The 22,655-nt window shown below is 42.4% G+C and overlaps 2 protein-coding genes across 2 annotated transcripts in view; both read right to left on the bottom strand.

Moving 5' to 3' along the window:
• The window catches only part of HERC2 (E3 ubiquitin-protein ligase HERC2), an 81,492-nt gene that overhangs the window by 46,610 nt on the left and 12,227 nt on the right, over window positions 1-22,655 (bottom strand). Inside the window, exons 20-36 of the mRNA XM_089643359.1 lie at window positions 22,440-22,519; window positions 21,808-21,992; window positions 21,429-21,613; window positions 20,827-21,028; window positions 20,660-20,740; window positions 20,430-20,586; window positions 20,008-20,331; window positions 19,745-19,931; window positions 13,565-13,683; window positions 7,967-8,403; window positions 7,517-7,797; window positions 7,121-7,408; window positions 6,887-7,038; window positions 6,407-6,551; window positions 5,260-5,458; window positions 3,362-3,677; window positions 1,778-2,195 (exon numbers count right to left, since the gene is read on the bottom strand). Of these exons, the coding sequence (XP_089499485.1) occupies window positions 1,778-2,195; window positions 3,362-3,677; window positions 5,260-5,458; window positions 6,407-6,551; window positions 6,887-7,038; window positions 7,121-7,408; window positions 7,517-7,797; window positions 7,967-8,403; window positions 13,565-13,683; window positions 19,745-19,931; window positions 20,008-20,331; window positions 20,430-20,586; window positions 20,660-20,740; window positions 20,827-21,028; window positions 21,429-21,613; window positions 21,808-21,992; window positions 22,440-22,519 (3,756 nt within the window). The remainder of the gene's footprint in view (window positions 1-1,777; window positions 2,196-3,361; window positions 3,678-5,259; window positions 5,459-6,406; window positions 6,552-6,886; window positions 7,039-7,120; window positions 7,409-7,516; window positions 7,798-7,966; window positions 8,404-13,564; window positions 13,684-19,744; window positions 19,932-20,007; window positions 20,332-20,429; window positions 20,587-20,659; window positions 20,741-20,826; window positions 21,029-21,428; window positions 21,614-21,807; window positions 21,993-22,439; window positions 22,520-22,655) is intronic.
• LOC149414596 (protein yellow-like) lies at window positions 12,001-13,134 on the bottom strand. Its single transcript, XM_089643198.1, has one exon. The coding sequence runs from the start codon at window positions 13,132-13,134 to the stop codon at window positions 12,001-12,003; it is 1,134 nt and encodes a 377-aa protein (XP_089499324.1).

The raw sequence follows: 22,655 nt of genomic DNA, 5'->3' as shown, positions 1-22,655 counted from the left end.
TATTTGCCGACTGACAGTTACTACTAATCCACTTTAATATGTACATAAAACCAACATGTCAATTTTCAGGATTCCCCGACAATATCAATATAATTACCCTCAAGCCTTACCCCATTCCCAAATTTACCCCTCGACTAAACTTCATAGTTGGGTAATGTCTGATAGTGTCGCTGCAAATCCGTTTCTCACAAACACGGACTAGACAGAAGGATTTTTTTTCTCACGCTATCACGTGAGAGGGGTTGCCAGCGTGGGCGGATCGGGCCAACGGAGCGCTGGGGGGCTACTCCCTCTAACGGGGCCGTGTTAAGTTAAGGGGCGCGAAAGTGGAATGGAAATAGTGATGCCAATTGGTAATGAACGGGAACATGGTCAGCAGTTGGGGCGTATAGTCTGAAGGCACTTTGGACGTCTGTGAAAATCCACGTGGGAGGGCGGCGGCGTGAGATACGTGGGAATAAGTCCGCAGCGCTATCACATTACCCAATGGTGTCGACCGAGAAGCTGATGTAAGCCAACTGGAACGCTCCCTTGGCGGAATTACAGCAGCTTCTTTGAGGTGAACTGTAGGTCTGACGGCACGTGGGAGATTGAGCTTCATCAGCCAAAACCTACACGACACACCTTTCGCGTTAGTATCATGATATGGGATGCAATTACCTTCCCCATCTAGACTCAGTAAAGTAGTTCGTCCGGAGGAATGGGCGTTGGAGCGATTTCGGAAATGGCGTGATGACTTAATCCGCTTTCTCTTGGACGTGAATGGATCCGATAGGTCAGGGTACCTTTATGAAATGGGTCGCCAGCTATGGGGTATAGTCTAGCCACGTCGGAGTCAGCATTTGATTTCTGATCACCATCCACCGTTCTCGTATTTGGTCAGCGGAGGAGCCAACGTAATTTGCAAAAAAAAAACATTTCGATCATATAGTTTACCCTTCCTCTCCCCCCCCCCCTCTCGTCCCTTCCCTATAAAAGATTAAGTGTCGAGTAACAAAATTAATATATGTAAGACAGAATGGAGGCGACCCCGGAGCTGAGATGACGAAAACCGTCGCACTATGCATGTCAATACCATACTATACTAATTTATGCAATAACGAAACTATTTCATGTCCTTGGATTTATTAAAGGTAGGAAAGAGCTTAAAAGGAAAGGTTTACAAGCGATTACCACTGTATAAGAGTTAGGCGTACTGCAGGTGACAGGAGTAGGCTAAACACGCGGTCTTGTAAGAAAGTTTTTAAAATTTCAATGGTAAGGGGATCATTCACTCTAATTTAAACGAACCAGGATTACCACAAATATATGCATTAATAGCCCGTTCATATCTCATATGAATTTCAAAACCAAAAAAGAAACACAACGCTGAAAAAGGGGCATTATTGCGAATTAAATCTTAAGATCTTTTGCCGTATGTTCCATGCGGGGATCGAAAGGCTTAGCTAGGGTTTCCTCTTAAGGTAGTCCTTTTAAAGGGCGCCACCAACAGCTTAGGAAAATCGAAGGACAACGACCAGGATGTTACAATATTTTGCAGATCAGACAGGAGAAATAATCATTATTTTAACGTAGGTATAAATGTAGCAGGATGGAAACATTACACCCTTCAATTTTGATACTTCTTGATGAAATATTGCACACTTTAGCTAGTTACATAATATTTTTAATATAAAATTATAATTGTTATTTATAAGAATTTCAGACTATCCTGGGATTTTTCACAGGTTTGTTTAAGACACCCCAGCCCAAGTAATGAGAAATAAAAGATGCATACTTTTAATGAGTGCCACGGCAGCCCAGTCGTTGAGCACCCCCCTGACGAGCTGCATGTCCCTGTGTCGGGGCTGCGGGGGAGCCAGCAGCCGCTGCAGCAGGCCGGCGACCAGGCGCGCCGCAGGGGCCCCGGGGCCTGTCCCCGCGGCTCCCAGCAAAGACAGCAGCAGCCACAAAGCCTGGCCCCGCACCGAGGAGCCCCCGCCCCATTCCAGGCACGGCAGCGAGGATTGGACTTCTTGGTCGGGGGTGAGGGGAGTGCTGGGCACCGGGCTGGGAGCGCGCGCCAGTTTGAGGTCGTAGCGCTCCTCCTTGCCCATTCGGTAGGAGTTGGTGGCCCCCGTGTCCCATTCCACGCGCACCCACCCGTCTTCTCCCAGTTCCCCCACCACGCGGCCTTCTGAGGGTGCCGGCCCGTCCTGTGGAACAAACACTGATAAAGTCATAGCACAAGACAAGGTTTTTATTCATAGCACAAAGGATAACAAATTATTATCAGCAATAATTATTAGCCTAAAACTACTATCAAAATTGAAAAATCTTCCAAAATAAACAATGTTATAAGTGCAGCTGACCGGCAATTAGAAGACTACGGGTTCATTTCCCATTGGCGTCATTTATTTTTTCTTTTGTGTGGGTGTTTCAGGCTAATAATTACTGCTTATAAAAATTAGTAATATATTCATTTATTTATTATGCCCACATATGATGAAACTAAATTTCGAAACAAACTCTTTCTAAAAAAGGAATTTTATTTGGGACAGCTAAATTGTACAACAATATTGTGAAACCCAAATATTAAGATTATTCGAACTTTAAAATATTAACGTAGGCGCCTGAAAATTGGTACTAATAAAACGTTAATGTGAAAGTTGAATATCCACTCGTTTGCCCCGGAACAAACGACCGGCCGCACGACGCTTCAACGCTGTGACTTGTTATTCTATCGACACACAACGGCACACCCCTACTGAAGCAATCCCAGCTCCGAACGCAAGGTATATATTACCTCGTCACATTCTCAACGGACCCTTGAGACACACACAGGGAGAAGCTGAGGATTGAGACAACGAGGTTCAAGATATGATCGCAGCACTTTCTAGTTTAGACTTTTTTCACTTATATGCACAATGTATATTTAAAAAAAATATAATTGATTCATTCTTCTTCTTTCGATTGATGCTAAAAACAGGCAAATTGAAATGTTAGAATTTACAGGCCTTCAATTAATTAATTAATAAATTCAATTACTTAATTTACATGGGTAGAAAAAACTATATTTACTTACAAATTAGCGGGAATATGGAAAAATGTTGTAAAAACATCGATCAATTTCGAAATCAACTCAATTCTGATCAACTCAATTCTGATCAACTCAATTCTGATCAACTCTGAAAGTATCAGTGTTGCCACTGTGAAATATTCTGAATAAGAGGGGCAACAAGTTTCATTTCCATAAAGCTGAAAATAAAAATAAATGGATCTCTAACCAACAATTTTATTTTTTACAATCACAATGCCACTTACTCGCGAAGCACCACTAATGTGGTCCGTGGCAATTTACAGTGTTATTAGAGTACGTTACCTGATCTCCCCACTTCCAATCCTTGCCTCTCACGACCCGGGTGCCAATCTTCATGAGCGCCGCAAGCCGGGGTCCCGGGGGAGGGGCCTCTCCCCCCCCGCTGCCCCGGGCCGCCGCCGCGCCCGCCTCAGTCAGCGCCCGCGGGGCACGCGCGCCCCCTCCCCCCGCCCCGCCCAGCAGCGCCGGGGGAGCGGGGGGCAGGCGTGCCAGCACGCTGAGCAGCGCGCTGCACGCCCCGCCCGACCACAGCGCACCCGCCGAGAGCGGCCCGCCCGACACCGTACTGCCGCACAGCGCCATCAGGGATAACATCAACCTGACCGGATACAATTTACTTAATACACCTTTATAATAATATACACAAAGGAGCTCCTGATTGTACCTGAAGCTTTTCAATTTGTCAGCCAGGGGGTTCGGATAAATATTTTATTTAATTCTTTTAGACCCATGAGACTTTTATATTGGGTACATGTAAATATTTGTGCGTACAATAATTACTTGCATTACAATTTAATAAAAAAATAACATTGTTTACAATTTGGTAAAAAAAACTACTAGTAAAAAAACACGAATGTGAAAAACGTGAACTTTTAAAACTTAAATTTTTATTTTTTTTAATTTGACTTAGAATTGTAGTTTCCTCCCCAAGGATTGACTAAAATAAGTGAACACCGCTAAGACCTAAACCAAATCCCAATTGGATAGACTTGACTAGATGTATTTAAAAAAGAGATTCAATTAGATGTATTTAAAATTAACAAAAATAAGATTTAGGTGTGTTTTAAACGTTGAATTAGTTCTGTTAAAAATATGGATATCATTTGGATATTCACTTGTCAAACAATGTAGGCGAGGAATTGGCGAGTTTGCTTCATAATTTGTTTGGGGATATTGAAATAGGTTCTTATGCCTAGTGTATCGAGATGGTTCTCTTATGTTGACTAGACTCAGAAGTTCGCAACAGTTAAGCACCGAATTCACAATATTAAGAAAGAAGCATAAGTCACTTATGGACATATTTTTTTTTTTTTTTTATTTTTTTTTTTTTTTATAGTCGGAGGCGGTTTACTTACGTTCCCCGCGAGCACTTAGGCCATAGGCCCATTGTACTATCTCCCATTTTACCTCATTCCCTTGCCAGTAACCCGGTCCCTTTTATGAAGTTCACCAGGGCTGTCATTGGATATGTGGCGATGTCTTCTGGTTCCACACTGTGTCTTCCCAGGTATCTGAGCCTTATTCCCAGCAGAGCGGGGCATTGGCACCATAGATGAATTGGAGTCTCTTCCTCCTCTTCACATTTCCTACAGATGTTGGTGTTTTCCACTCCCAACAGTTGCATGTGTCTCCTGAGATGGCAGTGTCCCGTTAATAGTCCTACCAGTTCCCTCAGTGAGTTTCTGTCCATATCGAGTAGTTGCCTGGTTCGGTTAGGGTCCGGTCCGTTTATGAGTACTTTAGATTGCCTCATTCCGGGTGCCTTCTTCCATTCCTTCCAGTGTTGGGATTTGACCCACCTCTTGATATGTAGTTTGGTGTGGCAAGCTGCTACTCCTACGGCCGGCTCAGATCCCGCAAGTGGTGCTTTCGCCCCTTTCCTTGCTAGTTCGTCAGCCCGCTCGTTGCCCTCAATACCTTTATGTCCTGGTACCCAGAGCAGGGTTACTTTATTGATGGTCGCCAGTTCTATTCTTATGGACATAAGTCATCATGTCCTTACGTCCTCAATTGTATGTATTTTTAAGGTATTTGATAAAAAAAGGAAGTAAATAAATACAGATTTGGTATTTGATAAGGACTGAATGTTGGGTTTTGTCGTACACATTTCAAAGGAGTGAACAAACTTTACTATAGCTCATCTCGGGTGTATGTAGCAATATCAATCTCCTCGCAGTTACCTGGCCCTGCCTGGGTTGTCGTGGCTGAGCTCGTGCTGCGTGTTGTGCGGGGCGGGGCGCGTGGCATGAGCGCGCAGTTGCCGCGCCGCCCAGTGCGCCAGGCGCGCGTGTCCCAGTTGCAGGGCGGCGCGACGCGGGGCCGGGGCCAGCGGCACCAGAGACAGGGGCTGTGTCAGCTGCCTCGGAGGAGTGGGGGCATCTGGAAACAAGCACTAATGATATGGAACCAGCCAAGAGTACTCTTGTCCCAGCACACCGGGGACCACTGATTTCTTAGGAAACGGAATGTGAGTTTAATGCTTTCATGCATCTTCTTGCCTGTTCCTACTTTCTCATAGTTTAGGCTGTGATAGTGTGACAGAAACCTTCAATAGGAAATTATGTATTTACGGTGCAAGTACCTTTAAAAACGAGAAAAAATCATTTTTACAATATAAGACTACGAACAATTATACAGTGTAAACAAACTAATATGATTAACTGAACTAAAATTTACAAAGAGGCTATAGAAAAAAAAACTTTAAAAAATATGTGATTTCTTTTTTGTAAGTTCTTTCAGTACTATTAAAAACATCTACTTCTGCATATTGGTTACCTAAGCTGTGTACGCGTGGTATAAAGGAGTTTATAATAGAATTGGTATTGACATTATAGTTGCACGCTATTTAAGTATTTTGGCCGCAAAACCCAAATTTTAGTTGAAAAAAGGCCGCCCTGCCTCGTACGAGGATTTCACTTTCAATTCAGGGCTGTCATAAGGGGAGTTAATGATTTTAAAAATAAACATTACATCTTGACAATCTTATATCGGACAGCAAAATTAATTTTTCACTAGACAGTTATAGTTTATACTTTCAATAGGAATATGTATTAAGTTTATAATTTATTTCTTAAAAATTTGTGAACCTTGTAATGCGGTAACCAAATATGCGTGTTATAATCAATTTGGATCCAGACTAAGAAGTATACAATTATTTGTTAGTTGGCATCTGCAATGATTGAGGACGGTTTGTTAACCTCGTAGTGCGGTAACCAAAAAAGGTGTGTTATACTCAATTTGGCTACAGACTAAGAAGTATACAATTATTTGTTAGTTGGCAGCTGCAATGTTTGAGGACGGTTTGTTAATAAGCAATAATGAACACACCTTTCTCATTGTTCAGCAAGTGCGGGTAAGCGCCCAACACGCCCGCCATGGCCATATAGTGTACGGGCGGCGACATGACGCGGGTGGCGCCAAGCAGCTCCAGTGCGCCTGAGTAACCCATCAGCCGAATGTCGGCGCGACGAATCTAAACACCATTCACCACATATATTAAAGGCCAAAACCATGACCGGAGTACCACATGTTATCTACTTGGGGTTTGTAGTGGTATACAATGTAGAAAACAGAGTTTGATAATATAATACAAGTTTGATAATGTAACAACTGAACTACACTCGTGATTTGACCGGAAACGCTGATGTTGATGGCGGCAGTTGGTCGGCTGTTGCCTTTTAATCCAGTTTTATACAAGCCGTATCCATGACTCGCGGTCTGATTCTTACAGTGGTGACCTTCAAGTGATCTTGAAGACTAAAACAACTGATGAAATTAAACTAAATTAAAAACAAATGGCTCACATACCTGGCAGTACATGGCCTTCCTGAGCACATCTATATCGCAGCCGTCTTCGGCCATGACAAAGTCAATGATGGCAGCAATCATGCGCGTCCTCTTCTGGTGGTCCACCGAGGACTCGGCCGGCTCCCAGTAGGTCTCCCAGGCGGGGCAATGGCCTGGACAGAAATACAACGTGCTTATCCTTCAGAACATGGGGCAAGGAACACTGGACACTGAACAATGGCGCCGGACACTCACCTGCATCTTTGGCCAGCCAGGCGCCCAGCGACACGGAGTTGTCCCTCTCGGACTGGTCCACATCTTTCTCATCCTTGGCGCTGCTGAGCTCCTTCTCCTGCTCCAGATCCTCCACCATGTCCATCTTGACGTCCTCGGGGTCCAGCAGCAGGCGTGCCGAGCCCTCCAGAGAGTCCTTCAGCATGGAGTTGTCCGTCATCTCGTTGATGGAGCTGATGGATATCTCGTTGGTGGGCGTCTTATCTTCCGACTCTTCCACTTCTATCGTCGATTTGTCAATCAGTTTACCTACAAAACAATACAGACAACAATGCATTAATCCAATAAAGTCACCTACAAATTACAGAGGGTAAATTTACAACAATTTATTGGCAAGCTTAGGTATTTCATAATTACTTGTCAGAGCTATCTTGTCATTGTCCGTTTCGCTATTATCCTTCTCTACGGATCTCTCCCTCTTGACTGCCTTGCCATTGTCTATAGTGAGCTTGTCTTTATCTTTATCTCTGGTCACCATAGTGGCATTTCCCTGGTCGGCCATCTTGGAGTTGCACTCTATAATGATTATAGAGTTGTCTATGGTAGGTAGTTGCTGTGGTTTGGAAGAGTCATTGGAAAAGGTGTCCAAGTCCAGAGAGCTCTTGATGAGTGCTTTATCATTGTCGGCAGAGCTGCTTCTGAAAATTAGAAAATAATAAGTGCGTTTAGAATCGAATTGGTAATTTAAGTTCAGTTAAAATCAAATTAAGCTAAAAGGCAACATTTGATGACCAATGATCTTCAATAATTTATTAAACACGCAAGCGGGCTCGTTCCATTAACGACACACACCTACAACTGACGTACCTGTTTCTCAGCAGCTTAAGGGCAGCACGGTGGAAGGGCAGGGGCGGAGCGCGCAGGCGGGGGAGCGCTGCGGCCGCGGGATTGGCTGCCGCTCGCACCTCCAGCACCGGGAGGCGGGCGCGCTCCACACACCTACAACTGACGTACCTGTTTCTCAGCAGCTTAAGGGCAGCACGGTGGAAGGGCAGGGGCAGAGCGCGCAGGCGGGGGAGCGCTGCGGCCGCGGGACTGGCTGCCGCTCGCACCTCCAGCACCGGGAGGCGGGCGCGCTCCACACACCTACAACTGACGTACCTGTTTCTCAGCAGCTTAAGGGCAGCACGGTGGAAGGGCAGGGGCGGAGCGCGCAGGCGGGGGAGCGCTGCGGCCGCGGGACTGGCTGCCGCTCGCACCTCCAGCACCAGGAAGCGGGCGCGCTCCACCAGCGGGGCACACACCTGACATGTAAACAAACATTACAATTATTATTTAATGTTTTGTTTGCAGAAGATATAGCTTTGTAGTACGAGAGAGGGAGGCACTCACACACATCTGCCTAAATAGACAACTGTCCGGTAGACATACTGCTAATTGTTTTACGTGAGACAATGCTATTAAAAAGCAAGGTTCCTCAAGGCAGCTTGTTGGGACCCTTACTATTAAAACATTTACTTGAATGAGGTTGGCTAGCTGTTTTTTAATATGACAAACCATCCTGTACGCAGATGACATGATAAATTCATCTATAAACTCAATCGAGGACTGAGAGAAGCTGAAACGTATTGCAATGCCCACTGTCTGGAAATAAATGTCTCTCTATGCAATGGATGTGGAAATGATGCGTGCAATGGATCTCTATAAATATATTTGCAAGAAATAAAAACGTAATACATGCACAGCCTTTGCCTTTGTGAGATTTTTTGCTACATACTACACTGTACATATTTGTATAACTGTTCCAATTCATCGAAAAACATGTATCAAAACTTTCAATTATCAACCATTAGAACCTTCAGGTTATTTTCAGATTTTTTCATTAATATTGTAATTTGTACAAATAATTAGAATGATATACCTATTGCATTGGATCAGTAGAGCGAATGGACGGACAAAGGAGTGGTAGAAGAAGATGCCCAAGGAAGACATGGAATGATCAAGTATGTATGAGACAATGTACAAACGTAAAGCGCGCAAGGAGAGTGTGTTGTGTGACGGACAATACTGTTATTAAGTTCGGCTCTCACCATTGCTTTTTGAGTGAGAACTTTTTAACCATGAATATTGTATTTCAAACAAATAATTTGAATCATATACCATATATTACATATTAAAAAAAGCTGAAGGTACATATCGTACCACGGGAATAGCAGTGGCACAACTCAAAATACTTCTTTTCCCTGGAGAGTGATTTGAATATTTCGTTTTAGTGTGTTCAATCAGTTTAGTAATAAATGAAAAACATTGTTTTACGAAATTTGGGAAACAGTTTTGCAATTTTATTGCATATAAGAGTTTTTGAAAATTCTACAATTTTTAAGGTATTTAAGACAAGAATCGGTTTTGTGTCATTATTATTGCTGAAATCTTTTAAAAATTTTAACTTATGCCCCAAAGCAATATTACGAAACATTCATAATTTTGTTTGAATAAAAGTATTTTTAATTTCCTAAACTGTGTTTTAAGTAGTTGTAGGTAACCTCTTACAAAGTAGGATACACAGTAATTTGCATCTCATAGCCAGCGTAGCTTTATTAGCATCAGCAATAGTGGAAACCCTTAAACTTTAACTTGGACTTGGAATGAGCTGCAGAAACATCTGGCTTTGTCCACCTACTGCGTGGCGGCCGAATCGAGAGAGACTGGTTGAGGGAGACCTTTTGACCTCTCTAAGCGGATTCTCCCTCGACCCATCGCCTTGAACCTCAGTGGGAGGGATGGATTCATGGGGGGTGAGGTTTGTCTGGATCTTGGCGGCGGTTGCGTTTGTCCACCTACTGCGTGGCGGCCGAATCGAGAGAGACTGGTTGAGGGAGACCTTTTGACCTCTCTAAGCGGATTCTCCCTCGACCCATCGCCTTGAACCTCAGTGGGAGGGATGGATTCATGGGGGGTGAGGTTTGTCTGGATCTTGGCGGCGGTTGCGTTTGTCCACCTACTGCGTGGCGGCCGAATCGAGAGAGACTGGTTGAGGGAGACCTTTTGACCTCTCTAAGCGGATTCTCCCTCGACCCATCGCCTTGAACCTCAGTGGGAGGGATGGATTCATGGGGGGTGAGGTTTGTCTGGATCTTGGCGGCGGTTGCGTTTGTCCACCTACTGCGTGGCGGCCGAATCGAGAGAGACTGGTTGAGGGAGACCTTTTGACCTCTCTAAGCGGATTCTCCCTCGACCCATCGCCTTGAACCTCAGTGGGAGGGATGGATTCATGGGGGGTGAGGTTTGTCTGGATCTTGGCGGCGGTTGCGTTTGTCCACCTACTGCGTGGCGGCCGAATCGAGAGAGACTGGTTGAGGGAGACCTTTTGACCTCTCTAAGCGGATTCTCCCTCGACCCATCGCCTTGAACCTCAGTGGGAGGGATGGATTCATGGGGGGTGAGGTTTGTCTGGATCTTGGCGGCGGTTGCGTTTGTCCACCTACTGCGTGGCGGCCGAATCGAGAGAGACTGGTTGAGGGAGACCTTTTGACCTCTCTAAGCGGATTCTCCCTCGACCCATCGCCTTGAACCTCAGTGGGAGGGATGGATTCATGGGGGGTGAGGTTTGTCTGGATCTTGGCGGCGGTTGCGTTTGTCCACCTACTGCGTGGCGGCCGAATCGAGAGAGACTGGTTGAGGGAGACCTTTTGACCTCTCTAAGCGGATTCTCCCTCGACCCATCGCCTTGTACCTCAGTGGGAGTGACACATCGACCCCCAGATTCCTACCCACCCCTCATTTCCTTCGCAGAACTTCCTCTCCTTCCTATCCATAAAAAGACCCTACATACAGCATCACCAAAGATGACATAGGCCCTGCAGACCAAACATCATATTCCATTAGAGTCTCTGAGATCCGACCTGAGCGGGAGGGCGTCCATACATTATAAAAGTATTTTTATCTCTTTTTTCTATATTGCGTAGATGTGTTATTTCTTCGTTGCTGGAAAGAAATAATTATTCTTCTCAGTTTGTTATTTTTTTTCATGGATAAAATCCAAAAATAATGTCAAAATGTATGATTACAAATAGGTGGAATTTTTTATTCTTTCAAAATTATGGATGTTTCAAATCAAAATATCCTGGTTTTTTGTTAACATTTTCATGTTTGATATTAAAATAAATTTTTTTAGAAATATCAATATTTATTTCAAATACAAACATTTCAAAGATAATTTTATCTAGTGTCTAAAATTATATTTTTTTAAAGAACATAGGTACAAGTTGAGATTTAGGTGAAGAAGGTGCCATCTTAGGTTTCATATATTTCCAGCATAATTCGAGTAAAATATATATAAATAAAAATGTTAATGTTTGTTTGTTCGAAATAATACACGCATCACATGTTTGTAAAAGCCCGTATGTGCGTTTAATATAATGTAAATCTATTTATATACATAAAAATGAAAATGTTCTTTTTTCAAAATCTTAAATTAAGTTCTTCACTTATTGCTTTAAAATTGTGACACAACCGAATACGCGTGTGTTTTTATATACCTATATTATATAGATGTCACCTGAGACAGGTAAAAACAAGCTTTTTATTTCGCTTGGCGGGGTACAGCTACTTTTATAATATAACAATGATATATTCGCTGTCAATAATATTTTTAAGAATTATTCCGTTTCATCGACGATAAAAAAGCTATCCAGGAACATTTCTGCATATTTAACTCAAAACGTAATTTTTTGACTTGTGCCACTGTTTTAGCTCAGGTGCGAAATATTGTCACATTATTAAAAAATGACCACAGTTAAAATGCATCCAACACAGCATATTAGCATATTTTTACAAAAATACATCATAGAATAGTATAAGGAAAGCGTGATACATTGTAGAGGCAGTAGAGTAAATTAAAATTAATTTGTTGGCAAAATCAGTGGGCTGATCTTAGTGGATCCTCCGAAGCATCCAGTAGCATTAGTGAGGAAATCAGCCATGTTGGTCTCCATGACCCAGGAGTGTCCGAGGGGCCCCGCGGTCACGTGCGTGGCTGCGCGGCCACCCTCCGGCCTCCGCACCGACACCTTGTCCAGAGCCGAGAAGCGAGTCCCCGCCTCCCAGCTATACAGCTCCTCTCCATTCTTCACCCGGTAGAACAACGTCCTGTCATTGTCACTTCCCACCCACACCAGCGGCTCGTTCTTGATGCCCACCAGGCGGATCAACATGTGCGCCTCCGTTTCGCGCAGGGATGACGTCTCGATACTGAAGATGCCTTCGCAGTCCAGGTAAGACAAATACAAATGCGCAGATCCTTCGTTCAATAACTTCACAAGGTATAGAGCATTGACACACGCCCCGCCGGCGCTCACGATGCTCGGGAGCTCCAGTCTTCTCCCCGGTCTGCCGGCGCTGTTCAGAACCAGGATGGCGTTCCCTCCACCGTCAGAAACATACACGTAATCGATTCCACCAGCCGCGTTATCCACCACCAGATACTGCAGCGAAGACGTCGGCACTACCAATTCCCTCAAGTCCAGCGTCATTACGACTCTCTGCTGATTCATGGAATAGGCCACCACTTTAGGCGGGCATTTGAACTGCGCGCCTTCCAAAAGATCGATAGTTCCCGTATCCAGAATCCAAAGTAAGCCGTTGTCGTCTAGGAAGATGTCCACGACAGATTGCAGAGCATCGCAATTGCCGATTCTCTGCATCTTCCAATTGGGGAACGGGCGCAGCGTGAGCTGGGAGTCCTTGGTGAGAGGATAGGCTATGGCCAAGGTGGCCGGCACCCCGGATCTATACCTGGGCAGAGCCACTATCAGCTTGTGCTTGTGAAACTGCATCCTGGTGGCCACCACATTCCTGGGAATGAAGCGGCCCGTCTCCTTGTATATTTCCTTCTCGTTTTCCGATGAAAATGTCAAACTGCGCCCAGAGATAGAATAGTTCAACTTCAAAAGGCTTTTCTGACATTTTGCAGCGGCGGAATTTATCAGCAAAACTGATAAAAACACCACAGTGGGCACCCACTTCAAAACCAACATGGTTTCTTCTAGAACACTAATCTCAAATGATGCCTACATATTCAATTTTCCTAATTTATACACCGACCCAATGTCACCGACTAAAGCGGTGTCACGTAATGCGGAATTCAAACTCTTCAGTTTTTCTGAAAGATTGTATCTTTTTGTCACAATTGTGCCGTGCAAAACAGGAGCGCAACAATGCATTTCCACAAAATGCTGACAAAGCAAAGAATCTTTCCAAGGATTTAATACTGACACAATACACAATGCTAAATAATAAGTTTATGTGTATTATTAAAAAGAAAAACAATGTATTCGGAATGATGAGAGAGATGACTCACCTCCTTGCCAGCCAGCCTGGCGTCCAGCCGCGGAGACAGCTGCTGATGACATAGTTCTGGCTGTATACAGTACAGGAGAAGTTGTGATTATGAGAGAGATGACTTACCTCCTTGTAGCCTCGGGCCATCTGCTGCCGCATCCGGGCCAGCCGCCACTTGTTCTTCCACACGGCCTCCGCCACTTCCGCCAGCCCGGCGTCCAGCCGCGGAGACAGCCCTCGCGCCTCTGGGAAGACACACAACACTCACTTAGTAGACCTATACCATGACATTGCACTGGCACCCAACCAGTGTTGGCTCCTCTACAGAGGTATTTTGGTCAATGACCTCCCAAAATATGCTGCAATACTAATAACTTAAAAAAAGGATTTAACCAACTATATTACCGATTATTAATTTATTTTTAATATTTATGCATATTCGTACGGTAATAGCGACTTAGAGTGCCATCTAGCTTCCAAATGAGAAGCTACTATATGTACCTAGCGTGGGTCACATCAAGTTTTGTCCCCAAGCTATCTCCTTTCTTTCTCTTTGCTATACAGATAAAGCAGGTAAACATGTCTGATGTATGCTTAGTATCATACAAAATTTATTTTAAAGGGATTTTCGGACATGACCGGATTGTGCGGATATCTACAACCTAAGATTAATATGTTACTAGCAGTTAAAAACCCGCTCCGCGGGTTTTTTTCTGCTAGGCCCTGCGGGCGGCTCTTAGTTGGACTTCGCCCATTTTAAGTGATATTAACAACAGTTACATTTAATAGATAGATATTAGGACATTCACAGAGAGAGGGTGAGTATATATATTGTTAAAACACGGAACAGGAAGGAGTTAATTAATAATAACATTCTAAATTTACGCATGAATGACAGTTGTTTGAATAAATGAAATTTTACATATTTGTGATGGATTATTTCAAATTAAACACTATTATTGACTACATGTCTACAACTGATATTAACTGTTATCTTAGGTACCTAATATAATTAGCTCATAGGAGACTTGCAGTGCTTAAATATGTGTTACAACCGTCAATGTCTATAAGTTGAATCAATATCGTTTAGTTTGTCACAATTAAAGATAGTTATAACAAAGTTGACTTAAATAATAGATTATTACATATTGATTAATTGTACCCGTGTTTATGAATAAAAAGAGGGGAATTGTGCGATGAGATTAGCAGTCGGTTTAATTAAAAGGTGTTAATTTTACTCCAACTGGTGGTAATTCTTTACCTACAACTGTTACTGTATCTAATAAAGTTTAAAGTTAGATTATATATACAACATCATCAGGAGAGTAAAAATCAATATACAGGGTGTCCGGAAACTCGTAGTACAAGCGGAAAACTGGTGAATCTACATCACATTTGGAGTCGATTTTGTAGTATATTTTTTTTTTATTTGAGCTTTCGTTATCGAGTAAATCGAGTTTGAAGTTGATTTTTTTTATTTTTTTTTTTTTTTAATCAAATTCTTATAAATTATTACTGAAGATCAAAGTACCCAACTAATTAAAACTATTTGAAAGTAAAACAAATGAAGAAACTCGGATTTGAAGCATTATTTTGAAATCACCCTTCATTTAACCCGGTGTAATCATAAAATATTTCTGCTCTGCAGGGTTAAAACATCTGTTATTCAACCCTAAACACCAGAAAAAACTTTAACCCTAAAATAGCCGAAAAATATTTTTTTTTGGTTTTTTTTTTTTTTTTGAAAATGCTCAAATCAAAAAACTTTATGTTTTTTTGGGTTCCCCATGTGGTGTAGATTCTCCAGTTTCCCGCTTGTACTACGAGTTTCCGGACACCGTGTATAAAGGTAGATTATTACAATATAGCGCCCCTGAGGTGATATCTCACAAAAGCGGCGCTATACAAATTGTCCAATAAATTAATAAATATAATGTTTACATTTTATTGTGTATACACCGAAGTCAAAAATTAAATATAGATTGCAATTGGGAAAGAAGAAGTGGAAGGAGGGGGGAGGGGTAAGAGTAGGCTGGGTTTATAATAATTAGGAATTACAATATCATTAGACGGGAAAGACCAGTTGAATGGGAAAATATTTAAAAGAGAGTTTATAAAAAAATTCTTGTTAATTATATCTGCTTTTATATTAACATGTTTCCTCATTTCTAAAATTTCAAAATTATTTATAAGAAGTATTTTAAGACCTGAAAAAAACAAATAGCATATAACCATAAAACAATATATTCATAAGACAAATAGCATTTAATAACGGTTATTATAATAAATTGATAGTTGAAATACTAAATAAAAACGGCGTGATGGTTAGTTAGTTCTAAATAAAAAAAATAAACATATTCTCTTCAAACGATCTTTCTAAAGATAGAAATAAACAATGGCGTAGAATTCTATTTGTGGATAACGATACTTCTAAAATTATATATAAAAACAATCCTGGTACTATTCAACTGGCGTTTTACACTAATAACAATGAAGAAATATATTCTTAATAATAAAGACAAAATTCAAACAAAAAATCAGGAGTTTAAAAACTCAATTGGGATGATTGTAATTTCTTTTACAAAGGTAGAACCAATAGAAACTTTGAAGTCAGAACTAAAGAATATCGCAGGGCTCTAAATGGAAATAGTGAATCTGAGTTTGCAAATCATCTTTTGAATAATGATCACACTTTCGATAAAAAATTCAGGTCTTAAAATACTTCACTCAGGATATAAAGCACCGCAAATAAATAATTTTGAAATTTTAGAAATTAGAAAACATGTCAATATAAAATCAGTTATAATTAATAAACAAAAAAATATAAATAATAATGAAAAAATTTATTACAAAGTGATAAGCTTCCAGAAGAAATCTTTTTTTTTATTTTTATTTTTTTTATTTTTTTTTTTTTATTATTGTACGACAGACAGGTAAGTCCAATTATGGTACAATTTTATTAAAACTAACAATACATGTACATATATTTTTTAAAACATGGTATAGTGATATTAAACACATCTATATCCGCTGGTAGGGCATTTAGTAAGGTCATACCTCTTGTCATGCTATGTCGGGCAATGACATCTGTCCGACCCTGCGGTATACAGAATAGGTCGTGGCTACGATTTCGACAGTATTTATCAGGAACGAATAATCCACAGCATGACAGGAGATATGGGCAATCGATAAGGTTTTTTAGTAACTTTAATTCAAATACCATGAGTCCGGCATTACGCCTAGTCTCCAGGCTTTGGTAATTTGTCTCCTTTAGCAGTTCCACGTGATGCATGAATTTCGGATATATTCCGTATGATCGCATGTAAACATACCTTAGGAATTTTTTTTGAATTTGTTCAATCATATTTATGTATTTAAGTTGATAAGGTATCCAGACAGTACTGGCGTACTCCAGCTTGCTTCTGACCACTCCGTTGAACATGGAGGTCATTGCTTCTTTGTTATTGAATTGTTTGCAAGTTCTAATTACAAAACCAAGAGTTTTGGAGCAAGCCGAGGTAAGCTGGACTATGTGGTTTGAAAATGTCAGCTTGGGATCAAAGATCACCCCAAGGTCCTTGATGATGTTTACGCGTGTAAGTACTTCACCATTCATTCTATACTGGCAGAATACCGGATTTTGTGAACTAAGTGAAATAAGTCATAACAACGCATTTTTTAATATTGAAGTTAAGTTTATTTTCTACCGACCATATCATGATTGAATCGAGGTCGGCCTGCAGTTTCGAATAATCATAATCTGATTCGATTTCCTTCATCAGTTTCATGTCATCTGCGAATAGTAGACATGAGCTGTGACGTATGCAATCCTGAATGTCATCAATCAGAATGAGGAATAACATGGGACCGAGATTCGATCCTTGAGGAATTCCTGACAGAGCTGCGAACTTATGGGAGTCGTATCCATTTATATTTACATACTGACTTCTATCTTTTAAATATGACGCAAAAAATGTCAGTAAGGGTTGATTAAAACCTATTTTATGCATCTTTTTATTAGAATATCGTGATCTACTCGGTCAAATGCCTTTGCGAAGTCCGTGTAAATTACGTCCGTCTGATGCCTACAGTCTAGGCCTTGTGCTACCCGTCGAGAGAAAGAGAGTAAGTTGGTTACCGTTGATTTCTTCGGTAAGAAGCCATGTTGATTACCTCTTAAGAAAGGCGTGATTTGTGGACTGATTTTATCACAGATAATCATTTCAAAAATTTTTGGAATTGTTGACAGTACTGCAACTGGTCTATAATTTCTGACGTCAGTCTTTTCATCAGCTTTGTGAATGGGGCTGACCCTCGTTAGTTTCCAACACTGTGGAAATGTGGAAGACATGATGCAGAGATTAAATATGTACGCAAGGGGAACACAGATATTTGGAGAGATTTTTATAATTATTGAAGGAGGAATACCGTCCGGACCAGTAGCTTTATCAGGTCGGAGATTCCGGATACAAGTTTCTATTTCCTGGATGTTGGTCAATCCGAGTGAGATATCTCCAACGTTCCAGGGTGATGCTGTTGGGAAATTGGTTTCAAGTTTAGGGGTTACTTGACTATAGACGGAATGAAAATAGTCAGCAAACTTATTTACAATTGTGTTAGGGTTAGTAAAAGTTACGCCTTCCTCAATCAAGCATGTTGGTGAGGTTGGGTTAACTTTTTGTGACCTAATATAGTTCCAGAAAAACTTTATGTCGTCTTTGATCCCATTCTGAACATTTTCCATGTATTGTTTTTTAGCAAATTTCTTTCTTCTTAGTAAACGCTTGTTAATCGTAAGTAGTCAAATATTGTGAGTTGCATATTTAAATATTCGCGCCATTCATTTGGTGCGTTTTTAAACCACCAGAGGTGCGCGCTCTGTCGGCCATCTATAGCCGTGCGTATCGGCCATTGAAGGAACGCGTGATTTTTTTATAAACGTCAAACATAATCACGTAACTGTGGATAATTTTCATTGTAATGTAATTAATCCAATGGATTATGAACTTTCTAAAACATATTTTCTTCGATATTATCCAAAAATTATGTGAGCAGAAACGATGCTTTTGAAGAAATTTCGTATTATTATGAGGCGATCCTATTTTAGTATGAAATCGTGTCTTAATTTTCAAGTTAGCGGAATTTAACCGAAACAGACAATTTAAATTTGACCAATCAGAGGGCCTACATCGTCCAGACGCAAGAGTATTAATACTATCAGATTAAAGGGAGATGTGAAAAAATGTCAGTCGTAAGTTTTTTGTGTTATAAATGCCATCTTGAACTTGAATATTATTTTGCAAAATAGTTTATCCATTATTGACGTAATTTGCATGGAATAATTTAAAACGTCATATTCTGTGGACATCATATCGAAAGAAATCGCAAACAATTCTTAACTTATTAAAATAAAGTGACATTAGTTAATGTCAAGAGGTTAAAAACAAAAGTTATCAGTGCATTTGTGGGTGCAATAACTAGGTACTTTTTCATTCATTGTTTACTTTTTAAGTCTACTTATAAACAATGGACTGAGTTTGGAGTTAATACAAATTAAAATTAAAACTTTTAATAAGAAAAGAACTTTAATAGAAAAAAAAAAACATTAATTACTTGTGTAAATAAATAATCCTAAATTAAGCAATATCGTAGTACCGGCAAATTAATTACATACATTGGCGTTTTTTTAATATTCATTACGCATTAACAATATGTATTACCATTTCATATTCATTTTTTTTCGATTGACCTTCCACTTCTGGACTCCTGGAGCCGCCTAAGCTATTTCTGAGCTTCCTATGTTTTATATCCAGCTTTTTATTTGAAATTTAAATGTTATAATATTGTTGTGAGTTTTGAATGAGAGTGGGATTCTTCTGTAGAGTTTAGTACCATGGTAAAGGAAGCTTTTTTGCCCGAATTTTGTATTTGCAGTTGCTTGTTGGATATGTTTTGATATCTAGTGTTTCTAATATAAGTGTTAGTTGTTATTTCTTGTGTTTTGTATTTCTGAACGTAAAGGAGTATTGTTTTAGAATAGAGATGTTTAACCCATAGGAGCCGGCAAGAATAGTCAATACATAAAAATACACTTTTGTTAAAGCCAACATGAAGACAATACCAAACAAACCCAGTAGAAGTAATATCCAAAGGCAAAATGAATGTATAAGGTCGACAATGCAATTGCAGTTCTTCGTGACGTGCGTGGGCACTATTGTTCAACACTGCAATTGCAGGACTCCGGCTCCTAAGAGTTAATTGGCATTGACTTGCTGTTTGGCAAGACTTTCACTATGGCTTTCTCACCCAGCGTAGCAGCCCTGAGCGCGGGTGCGTGTAGCGCCAGGTGGTGTATGAGCGCGGCGGCGAGGGCGCGTGCCAGCTCCTCTGCGGGGTGCTCCGGGGGCTGCGCCGCGCTCCCCGCGCCCGGGCCCCCGCGGCCCCTCCCGCAGCGGGAGAGCGCTACCCACAGCCAGCCGGCCGGGGATTCCGCCTGCAATCAACACACATCATCAACTTGAATCCCATCCTTTCTGCGAGTACAACTATTATATTGTAGAGTTAGTTACGTTGAGTTTAGCATCAGCCAGTGCTGCGGTGAGGGAGGGCGGCTGGGGGGGCTGCTGGGGGGGCGCGGGGCCCGAGGGTGTGCTGCCCGCCGTGCTGCCGGGGCTGCGCGCCTCGCCCTTGTCTTCCTCGTAGGGATTGGGCGGCTGCAGCACCTGCAGGCCTCCGGTGAGGGCGGGGTGCGCCAGCAGCGCGGGACACTGCAGCTCCGAGGGCTGCGGGGGCAGGGAACGGGAGAGGCCGCAGCTCAGCAGCCCCAAGGCCAGGGCCAGGTGTGAGGCCGCCGCACCCATTACGTGGTGCAAGCGCGTACCGGCATTCATCTCCTACAACATGGACATACGCATGAATAAAGCGAGAGGTTCACTGCCAGCCGCAATAGAAGTAGACTAAATGTAGTGACAAATGCATTGTCGGTACTCACGGCGTCAGTGTAGCTGGGCGGCTCCGCCACGCCCCGGCAGTGCGCAAAGAGGCGGTGCAGGTGGCGAGAGTGTGCGGGCTGCGCAGCGCATAGTGCGGCCGTGGCGTCGCGCCCTGCGTGCCTCCGCAGTAGCTCTTCCAGCGCGCCATCGGGTGTCCTGCAACAAACCCGTGCAGCGATCAGATCGCTAGACTCAGACTGTATCTACGTGATGTATGTGCTGTACTTACTCTACATGTTGAGCGTCATAAACCCTTCCGTTGACGATTACCCACAGGTTGCCATCTCGAATCTCATTTTCTATGTCACACCTGAAATAAAACTGATATTGTTATGATATATGTAGCAAGTTGGTTTTGTATAAAGTATGAATGTTGTAATGAACAGAAGATTTGACCTTCTGATGAGTGGCGGGTCGCACATGAGGGGCTGGTCGGGCCAGGCCAGGTCAGTGCGGTCCAGACGGGGTGCGGGCGGTGCGCACGCCCTGAGGCGGTCCAGGGCGCACAGCAGCTGCAGGAGGGGAGCGGTGGGACCCGGGCTGGCGGAGCGGCGTGCCATCAGACACAGCAGTACGCACAGCTCACAGAGGACCGTACCTGCAAATAGTGTTTCATTTCATTAGCACTCTGCTATAGCACTGTGTAGCTATTAACAGTGGGTAGGATGAATAGAATTGGACGCTATACTAGATGGATACGAATGTCTGAAACCGGTCCAGTTTTAAAAAGTTTTAAATTGGTTTCATTATACTTTAATATGTGAAACCTCACAGGAGCGCCCCTGTCTGCAGAGTGTAAAGGTAGAGGAGCTGAGTCGCCACCTGTTAGGCAGCATTGTGAGGCGGGTAAAACTGGGATTATTGCTTCATATACCCTTACTCAATATTACCGTCTCCTTCCTTCTACATTCCATTCCTTTGTGGAGCGTTACCTATATCAAGTAAGAAGAAAGAAGATGTCTACTTTCAGTCCCCTGCCACTATCGGTTGGTACTCACCCACAATGTCCTGGTTGAGGATGGGCCACACGGCGGGCAGCAGGGCGTGGGTCTGTACGGCCAGGGTGGCGCGCCGCAGGGTGACGGTGCAGTTGCGCGCTATGAGGGCAGAGTGGCGCGTCAACAGCAAGCGCGCTGAGCGCCGCACGCCCGAGTCGCGCGACCGCAGCTCCAAAAACAGCAGTCTGGGGTTTCAACAAATTGTTTAAAGAGAAACTTATTAAACTATTTAGTCAAACAGAACAGTATGTATGGGTGGATCGCGTTTCTATAGCACTTGCTCTGCCAGTTCCATGCATCCAGGGTCAGTGTCAGCACCTGGAGCGCTAGCCTCTATTAATAGTTAGAATTGCATTGTGGTTAGGTTAGGTAGTGTCACCTCTGAAACTGCAGGAGCAGGTCCACGGTGGGGCTGATCTCATTATTGGCCGGGTCCCGCGCCTCCTCGTCACGCGCCTTCTCCCCATCTCCCGGGGCCCCCTCCCCCGTCGGCTTGCCCCCCCCCTCCAGCGCGCCCAGCGCCGCCTGGCTGCTGGCCGAGATGCTGCGCACCAGCTGCTTCACCTGAAACATTAACAGCGTTATGAGTTCTGAGATATTGACTGTTCAACATTTCATTTGACTGTACTGGCCATAATATGTATAATATACACATTGAAACATATTTCAATTGATAGACGACACAACGGTTATGTATTTTAATCAATTTATTCATAAGTTCTGAGCACAATACACTATACACCTAAAAGAAAACTAACAAATATAATGCTATTTTTCCATAAATTAATATTTCTCGTTTTACTAACAAAAATCATGTTACAATATATTAAAAAATGTACAACTTTATCACCATAATATAAATTTGAAGAAGATGGTGTTACCGGCGATATGATATGGCGATATTGAAAGGGATAAGTTGCAACAAAGTGGGTGAGACAATCGTATTGGAATGGATCTGCACAAAAACAGTGTAATTACCATACTACACAGCCTAATAATCATAGCACTTACTAATTGAAGTAAAGGAAGCGCGTCCATCTTCTCGTTGTCCGTGAACTCCTCTTCAGGCTCATCGGAATCTGCATCTCCATCTAAACATTCAAACACTTACTAGAGTATGTATTAGGTCCTCTGAACCCCTTGGCTTTGTTAGTACCTTTTTATCTCCATTTGTATTACTGTGCGATATATGATTTAAGCAGTGTTAGAAAGTGCCAACAACACCAG

The sequence above is a fragment of the Hesperophylax consimilis genome, chromosome 19, assembly GCF_061612785.1.
Source record: "Hesperophylax consimilis isolate HC1 chromosome 19, BYU_Hcon_1.0, whole genome shotgun sequence".
Taxonomy (NCBI): Eukaryota; Metazoa; Arthropoda; class Insecta; order Trichoptera; family Limnephilidae; genus Hesperophylax; species Hesperophylax consimilis.
Note: the sequence above shows the minus strand (reverse complement) of the source record. Positions and strands in the feature narration are given on the sequence as shown.

Bases quoted from the DNA above. Each gene is read 5' to 3' on its own strand.
- LOC149414596 (XM_089643198.1), bottom strand. From the start codon at position 13,134: ATGTTGGTTTTGAAGTGGGTGCCCACTGTGGTGTTTTTATCAGTTTTG.